The sequence below is a fragment of the Lepidothrix coronata genome, unplaced genomic scaffold (assembly GCF_001604755.1).
Source record: "Lepidothrix coronata isolate B3197 unplaced genomic scaffold, Lepidothrix_coronata-1.0 Scaffold94, whole genome shotgun sequence".
Taxonomy (NCBI): Eukaryota; Metazoa; Chordata; class Aves; order Passeriformes; family Pipridae; genus Lepidothrix; species Lepidothrix coronata.
The window spans coordinates 3,093,582-3,102,760 of NW_016690274.1; the positions used below are offsets into that span (position 1 = coordinate 3,093,582).

At 45.6% G+C, this 9,179-nt stretch overlaps 1 protein-coding gene across 1 annotated transcript; it reads left to right on the plus strand.

Annotated features, from left to right (window-relative positions):
• On the plus strand, nt 1-9,179 carry ZC3H12D (zinc finger CCCH-type containing 12D). The gene is made up of 5 exons (XM_017821970.1): nt 1-383; nt 5,305-5,444; nt 6,389-6,623; nt 7,239-7,345; nt 8,066-9,179. Exons 1-5 carry the CDS (start codon nt 1-3, stop codon nt 9,091-9,093), a joined length of 1,893 nt encoding a protein of 630 aa, XP_017677459.1. The 3' UTR covers nt 9,094-9,179.

Sequence of the window (9,179 nt, forward strand, 5' to 3'; positions counted from 1 at the left end):
ATGCCTGCTAAGATGGCACTGGCTGGTTCAATTTCTAGCAAACCGGTACCACCACGCTCCAAAAAAGTGTCTGCAGCAGGGGTGGAAGTGAATCAGAGCAAGCTGGATCTTTTCTGCAAGCTGGGCTATGGTAAGCAGGACATCTGCAAAGTGCTGGAGAACCTGGGCCCAGAGGCCCTGGAGGATGATGTGTTGAAAGAACTGATTCGGATGGGAAGTAAACCTCAAGCTCTGGAGAACCAGGCTCAGCCTTCCCCACTAAAACTTGTTGCCCGTGGATCATGTAGCACTACACCAGGGTTGAAGTGGCTTGGAGAAGACGAAAGTGATTCTTCTGATTCCTTGAGACCCATTGTGATTGATGGCAGCAATGTTGCAATGAGGTAAGCTCCATTTCCTCAGAGGGATCTCTCTTCCTCTGAAGCCTTTGAATTTTAAAGCTGATGGATTGAAGTATGTTTTTTCTTCAGGTGAGAGATGCACTGATGTATTTGATGTATAATTAAATGAACAATCACTTATTCCTTTTCTTTGGCTGATGCACAGGTTCTTGATATCTTGATGCCCGTAAATATGCACGTTGCATGCAATCACTGGCTTGCTCTACTTTTTGACCTTTTATAAGGCAACAGCTGGCTAGCCACTACTGTTTGTGGCAGAATCTCTCCCTTTTAGCTCACCATTGAATTTCCTTGCCTTTTCAAATGGGTGCCTAGGATTTCCGAATCCATACGCTGAGAAGTTTCCAGGAAAAACTGATGAACATATAGACAGACTCACTCAACTAACCTAAGAAGGAGAGGGGAAATAAAGACAAGTGACTGTGGTTCCTAACAATATCACAGTTGTAATGTTTTGACTTGCAAGTAAAAACCAAAAATGTTCCTGGCTTGTATATTTTTTGTTGGTTTTAGATTTGGCTTCAGTTTTATGGAAATATCAGGGAATTGATAGTTGACCTGTAATGAACAGACTCACTTCCTCCTTAATAATTCTGTTTCTGGGAAATGTCACATCAACCTATCCTGTCCAATTACATTTCCTGAGCAGTGCCCTGTCACTATGGAAGAGGTCTTACTGGTGGGGAACCTGGCATGTCCATGTGGATGGGATGTCCAAAGACAGCAGTGGGTTGGCTTCTGTTTACCCAAGCAGTATGGACAGCAAGAGACTCCAGGAGTCAAGAGTCCAGGATGCACTGGCTATTCATCTGCTTTCTCTGTTAACTTCCCTGTCCACTCAGCAGGGTCAAGTCTGTCCCTGCAGGCTGGGACAGGGTAAAGGAGGACTTCCCCCTTTGTTTTGCTGTCCTGTGAGGTGAGATGAGATCACATTCCCTCTGGTTAGAGGGCAAAGTGGACAAACAAATCCAAAGCAACTGGAGACTAAGCAAATTACGCCATCTTCTGGGTGAAGGCAGAAATTCTTGCTGAAAACAAGGGTTTCTTGCTCAGGGTGACTCACGAGGAGTGGGAAATACACACCAGAGTAAAATTGTTTGACCTTGTCTGGGCCATGAGCTCAGGTAGCCAGGTGTTTGGACCTCCTGCCCCACTTTGCATTTTCACCCTAGCCCCTTCTTGAGGTGTCCTTCTTGCTTCTCTGCAGAAGAACTGATCACCCACTCAGGCAGCGTGGCTGAGCTGCTCACCCACCTTTCCATTGTGCCAGGGACAATATTACCCCTGCCGGGTCACGTGCTCTGTTCTCCAGTCTCCTGGCACAACCTTATCCTCAGTGATTTACCAGGGCTTTTTTTAGAACAGGCAGAGGTGGACAAGGCAGAGGACAGCATTGTTTCCAAGATGACAGAAGATACACTCTTGCCACTGAGCAGGAGGCTCAGAGTAGGTTGGTAGCTGATGAAATAGGGCATTTGTTGAGCTTGGAGTACTGTGGGAAAGCTCTGAGATCATCCTTCTGTGCCAGCCTGTGCATGGGAGCTTGCTAGACAGAGATTATTTAAACCAAGCATTACAGGTGCAGTGGATGGTTTGAGCTAGCACACTGTATTGCTTTCCAGACTACATGCCCACCAAAATGGGTTTTGAGAAGCCACACATGCTTGTGGCATGTAAATTTAAATTTTTTTTCTAGAATAAATTCCAAAGCATGAGTCCAAGAGATGTTTGCCTGATAGGTTATTGAAGTCTGGTGTTCTGATTTGGAGTCATAATATTTCACCTAAAAGGAATTAGAGGAATGTGAAGCAGTTTTGAGTTTCAGAAAAACAAAGGTTTTACAGCTCTTCTCAAACACCCCAACCTCTGTCTTGATAAAGTTAAAGACTACTTGGATGATGGAGGAAACTATTGAGCTTGTCAGTTCAGCTGGTACTGAAGTGGCATAGCCTAGGAGGAGCTGCTTTCCTATCCTGGATGCCTTTCAAAGTGGTGCTGAATGGCATTTACTTAGGCTAATGGGATAGGCCTAGTGTGTGTTTTCAGTATCTTTGTTTTAATTTTTCTGGTTTGCTGCTGTCAGACAGAGAAGGACTCTTTGCAGAAGTTAGGGGAAAAGGATGTTAGGTCTCATTGCTGGGGAAAACTGCATCACCATCAACACCAACAACCATAAAAGTGCAGCAGAAGCAGCAGTTTAGGGATAAAACAATCAAAGTTAAAGCTTCAAGAGGCAGTTGCCTGTGTGGAGAAAAATGTCTCAAGCATTTCTATGTATATCTTAGGGTTGGTATTTCTGGAGCATTTCAGAGTTGGCATTGAGGGTCTACTGCAGACTGCAAGGTTTTGAAAAGGATGTATATGCCCCAGGGTAATAAAGCGAGTGAGTTGGCAGTCTTCAACCATCAATCAGCTTACCCATAGAAACTGAATGGAAAATAACCTTGCCTTCAGCCAGTCTCACTCATCAAATGTCTCAGTACACTTTGTGTTTCCATCAGATGTAATGAGAAACTTAGCTGCCTGCCAGCCTATCCATTGGAAGTGGGCAGGACAATTAGGACAGCTAGTGGAAAAAATAAATGGAGTTGTGTTAATATGAAAAGGGAACTGTCATAACCCTATTCACTGCACACCAAAGAGGCTATCTACTCTAGTGCTTGCACTTCCACCTAGTTTAAAAGCTGTGATAGGTACAAAGGCCCTTTCCTAGGCCACTGCAGCCCTGCACTAGGCTCTCCCCTTTCTGACAAAACTGTGGCAGAGTCTGTGCCATGAACGGGTGGAGATGGGGCCATTTGCAATTTTCAAAAGGAGTTGTTTTGCCTAAACTTCCTCTCAAAGGAGTTGGAATTGCACTATTTAAAAAAGACTTACTGCATGCTAATGATGGCATGCTACTGATGCTAAATTGCTGCTTTATTTTCTGAGAAATGGGCCATGCTGGTCTGTGACTCAAGTGCAATGTAACCTGTTGCTGGCAGGTCAGTTGTGGTCCACAGACTGGACATAACTGACTGACAGGAGCTGATCTGTGACAACACAGGGAGAATGTAGAGCTCTGAGTCCCCTGCTCTGCTGCACAGCAGATGCTGGCATTGCGTGGACAGTGCAGCACACCACACATGTACGTACTGGTTTAGATACACGGTCCCCAGGTTTGGCTGTAGCAATGTAGCAGGAAATGGATTAAGTGATAATGCTGAGAAACAGTTCCAGGTGCCTCATTTACTTGTTCTGCTTGGTGTTTTGGCCGACTCACTTGTGCTTGAGTACCCCTTCTGCACTGGGTGTAGAAGACCAGCTTTCCTAAAGCTCACAGGATTATATATATAAGCAGTCAATGTTAAAGAAGGCTGTTGCTGAACTTTCTTTGAGTCGCGGCTTCAAAGATGTATCTAGAGTGTCTTTTAAAGGCAGTTATCTGAAAAAGCCACCCAAACTTCCAATTCACCTGTCCAGGTGATGTTATGTGAATCCTGGGTAGATCCTGTCATTTAAAACCAAACAAAACAGCTGTTCTCGTTGTGTCGAGCACTTCAGACCATTTATTATTGCTGGGGTTTTTGTAAGGCTTCCTATTGCCTTGGTATCTATTAATAGGCAACGAGGTTTCTTCCTCCAAATTGTGCTATTTTTCATTTGTGGTCACCATTTCAGGATGGAAACTTTTATGGGGTGTAAAATGGAGCTTTGGTTATGAGGCTGATGTAGGCAGTACATAGAGATGAATCCCCAGGGGATGGTGATGGGAGAGTCATTTAAGACTGCAGCATCATCCTTGACTGCTCTGTCACTGTAGGGAGGTGTAGTAATTGAGAGAGTAATTTACAAGTCCATTTTCCAGAGGTGAAAGCCTGAGTGAGACTGTGGTGATATTATCCAGAAAGGTCAAAGTACAAGGATGAGGTTTCTGTACATACTGTGAGGGCGTTTATTCATTTAGGACTTTGTGTAGAGTTCATTTTAGTTTCCTCGTGCAGAGGTAGTTAACATATTACCTTCCTTTACACATGCACTGCATTGTAGTTGAATTTTAGATAAGTGAATGCCAAGCAGTATGAACTTTCAGGGAGGGGGAGAAACTTAGAAAACAACCTCAAGAAAAATAATTAGAGGTGATATCCTTTCTGTCTTATGCTGAATATTGATAATTCTTCAGATAATTCTTCTTGCTGGTATCCTTCACAACACTTGTTCTAGGGCTTTCCTACCTCTCTGTGCAATGAAGACAAAATCCACCAACTAGGGCAAAATCCACCAACTAGGGCAAGATAAAAGTGTTTATGAGGTGCCTGTGGTCATCTCCACTGATGTCTTGTCCAATTTTTGGTGTCCTGGGTTAGGTTCTCTATATTTTCTGTCCTGCCTCTTGCAGCTTTTCTTCCCCCATAGTTTGTCTTTTGTTTCCGAAGGAGATCAGCAGTTGAATGCCCTGTGATCACACTTGCAGCCGCTGCAGCCATTAATGGTACTGTTGCCACACTTTGTTTCTCACTGGAGAGCCTAATGGATTTCTGCTGGTGCTGGAAGAAACTCTCACTCCTCAAAAACCCTTATCAGACAAGGCATGTAAAGACTGGACCTAATAACTTGCTGGTACTTTAGGACCCAAGTGCACCCAGATGCAGATATAGATGGAAGAAACAGGCTTGGGTCATAAAAATGGGCAATAGGATAACTCTGTTTTTAGGCATCCAAACTGCTTCAGATAAATTGTTTTTGGTTCTGTTTCTGAAGAGGTGTTTGGATCTGTTTAACCAGGACACCCTGCCAGGTTGTTTTTTTGGAAACTGGTGAATGACACAAAAGTTGTTTATTTTTCCTTTTCATTACTGGCTTGGTTAAAGAGAACTCTAAGCTTCATAAAAGCTTTGCCTCATCATCCTCCTTTTTTTTATAGCCATGGAAACAAAGAGGTATTCTCCTGCTGGGGGATCCAGCTGGCGGTGGATTGGTTTCGAGAGAGGGGACACACATACATCAAGGTCTTTGTCCCACTCTGGAGAAAGGAGCCCCCTCGACAAGACAGTCCCATTGCAGGTAGGTGACCATCCTGGGTATAGTTTGCAGTTTAGAGACAGAGGGGGTGTGAAGAACCCAGTACAGTTTTGCCCTGCAAAGACAAGCATAGCGCAAGTTGCACATCAGGCTTCCCACCACTCAAATTAGCCATTAATTCATTGCCCCATTCACTGCTCCTGGCTAGTAGCTAAAATTACTTACAAGGATTTGTTACACTGCTTTGAACCTTCTGCTTTACAAGCACAAGTTGTCGCCAGCAGAGTTAAAGAAGCAGTTTTCCAGCTCACAGTGAGTCTACAGAGCTTTTAAGTCCAGCCAGGAGACAGCGACATTCATTACTGCATGACTATTATCTGTTAGCCTGTTACCCGATACAGAAGGTACATGGAACCCTCACAGAAGAGGGTTCCTCTTCTGGTGAAGGAAGTGTATCAGCAGAAGTCTATGGAGGGGAGTGAGACTCAGTTTGTATGGGAATAAATCTGCAGGATTTGTGCCAGCAGTTTGGTATCTGCAGATGAAGCATCTGGGGATCTGCCTTTTTGCAGACCAGGAATGGTAAGAAGTCAGAGTGTTCTAAATAGCAGCAGCAAAAGAAGTTTATTTCTTTGTTTTATCACACACATTTTATCTCCAAACAAAGCTCACACCAGGGCTGGTTATGAGCCTTCTAGATCTAGCAGGGTAAAAAGGGCACTACAAGGGTTCAGTATGCCTCTGGTGTAGAATTCAAGGCATCCTTTTAGGTAAGACTTAAAAATAAAAAAAAGGTGTCTCAAATTTTACAAGTTGCCAAATAACCACCAGGTATCAGTGCATCTGAAAATCACAACGCTGTAAGTTGCCTAAATTGCTGAAATATCTAGCAGGTGATTGAGACCTGGTCATTTTTAATTAGTTAGTTTCTTTCTTTCCTTTCCTCCCCCCCTCATCCTATCCATTTCTGCTAACCACCCAATCAGATCAACACATTCTTGAAGAGCTTGAAAAGCAATCCATCCTTGTCTACACACCATCTCGGAAGGTGAAAGGCAAGAGAGTAGTTTGCTACGATGATCGTTATATAGTGAAAGTTGCTTATGAAAAAGATGGAGTCATAGTTTCCAATGACCACTACCGGGATCTCCAAAATGAAAACCCTGAATGGAAATGGTTTATTGAGCAGCGACTACTCATGTACTCTTTTGTCAGTAACAGGTAAGAGACAGTTTGTGTTATACAATCTAGAATTTAAACATTATGGGCCAAGTCAGCTCCAACATCAATGCACGACCCACCAGGAGCAGAATACACGAGCCTTTTTCTGAGAGGAATTTACTGCAACTTCTCTTATCTTGTTTCTTGAGTTCCTACTCCCTCAGGAGTAGTCTACTACTTGGTGTTAAACTCTCCCATGTCACTCTTCTGTGAACTTTTCTATTTGAATGACAGCATTAGTGACCAGCTTTGCTTCTTTCCAATTCAAGCTGGGATGTTAAACCACAGCTTGGTATTCTAATTTCTGTTTCTTAAAAGAAAGAGAATTAAATCCATGAGAGAAACCTGGCTGGCAGTATTTTTAATTCTCCTACAAGACAGAACAGCACTTTTTCCTGTGCTTTTGTAATCATAACTTTCTAGAACAGAAGAGACAGGAAGCTGGTCTCTCTGACCCTTCACCATCCCCATTGGGGAAGGTTTTCAATAACGCACTTGCACCACTCAGTCTGCGAGGCTGAGCTGAGCTCAGGTGTTCTGGGGAAATGCCCATCATTGAGACATCCAGTGTGCATGGACAAGTGCTTATATCCATGACTTTTTTTACTCTTCCAGGTTTATGCCTCCTGATGATCCGTTAGGCCGGCATGGACCTACTCTTGATAACTTCCTCAGCAAAAAGCCGGTGCTTCCTGAAAAAAAATTGCAGCCTTGCCCCTATGGTGGGTTTCTTCTTATGCTATGAACTGCCCCTCCTCTTCCTCCTGCCCCTTACAGCCCAGTGGTGCTTCCCTTCGGTTAAGGGCAAGTGACGTTGCCATGTGCTGTCCTGCTTTGTGTGGTAGGGACTTAGGTTGGGGCTGCTCTAAAGTGTGATGCTTTTTTCCTCTCCTGCTTAAGTAGCTTCAACCTCAGCCAAGGCAGCAGCTGTTTCTGGCTCCTCCATCCCTGCCTGCACACAGCACCCAAACTGGGCACCATGGCTGTGTTGACCACCCTGCCTGCACACATTTCTCACTTTGTGAACTTGTGCTGTAGCACTTGGGAAAATCCATCCAAACACTTTCCCCCTTTCCCCTCCCAGCACCTCTCCAGCAATGTGCAGGTTTCTCAGAGGTAAACCCCTATGCCATTTCTTAAAGCAACCCTTTGTAGCAGCAGACGTCCCAGCCCACTGAGTGCAGGAACCAAAACATAAATGAATATCAGACACTTCCAAAATAGCAGAAACTTCCTTTCACTGTTGCTTCACCCTGTTATTTATGTCAGCTTTATTTAAATCTGGGGTCAACAGTACCAAATCCGAAAATAGCAGTTCCTCTTTTCCCTGTTTGTTCTCATCACACCCATGCAAATGCCTGGTGCTGGGGAGAAGTGATGAGTGTGTTAATTGATGTTGGTGCTAGTGACAACCTTCTGCCTGATATTTTTGACTCTTTCAGGTAAAAAATGCACCTATGGCAATAAATGCAAATTTTACCATCCAGAGAGACTACGTCAAGCTCAGCTTTCAGTTGCTGATGAGCTCAGGGCCAAAACAAAGGTCCTGTTAACCCTGGGGAAAGAGGAGGAGAGATGTAACTGCTCACTGTACAAGACCAGAGGAGAGCCTGCACCCTGTGAAGCCTGCACAGAAACTCTGCAAGAAGCCAGAGGCGGTGCAGGGCCTTCCTCCTACTCAGGGAGTTCCCAGAGGAGCTGTCCTGAGCAGATATCCAGTGCCTGGGCTGGTGGTCCCAGCTCTGACCTGGGGCTGGACCAGTGCTTGCCACAGCCAGAGCCGCTGCGAGACCAACCGCTCCTGGAGCAGATGTCAGCCATGTCCATTGGTGATGGCACCTACAGCTATAACTGGTCCATACAAACCTCTCAGGACAGGGAGGTGATGGACAACCCTCATCACTGCGGTGACCTCAGGCACAAGCTGTTCTCACTTCACCACCCTCATAGCTTGGACCACACCTGCTCACTGGGGCGCCCTTTCCAGCAAACAGTGCTCCCCGCTGCGCGAGGCGGGATGTGCCCAGAGCACAGCTGGCCTCATGAGTGCTGCGGCATGCACAGAACGGGGCAGAGGAGCTGCTATGTCCCCGATGGTGCTCAGCACAAACAGACCCTGGGGACTCAGCAGCATGTTTTGCTGCAGTCCACAGTTCTTCCCCCTGACATGCTTCACTTGTACAGTGAGCACCAGCTGCAGCAGCAGCAGCACTGTTCCCCCAGCCAGCCCCCACGGCAGCCCTTCCTGTTAGACTCCAGCCACAGACCGGGCTTCTTCCAGAAAGCCCGTGCTTACCCCAGTGCCTCTTACAGTGACTACTGGCGCGCCCCAGCTGAAAGGCCGTCCTCTGCCCAGCAAGTAAACATACACAGGGAGCTGTGCTCCCTTTTTCCTTACAGCGAGATGAACCAGGTCATGACTTTGTACCCTGATATCAAGGATAAGGGGACTGGAGCTCCTCCCCTATGAAGACGGGCTGAGAAAGTTGGGCTGTTCAGCCTGGAGAAGAGAAGATTGCTTGGAGACCTCATAGCACCTTCCAGTATCTGAAGGGG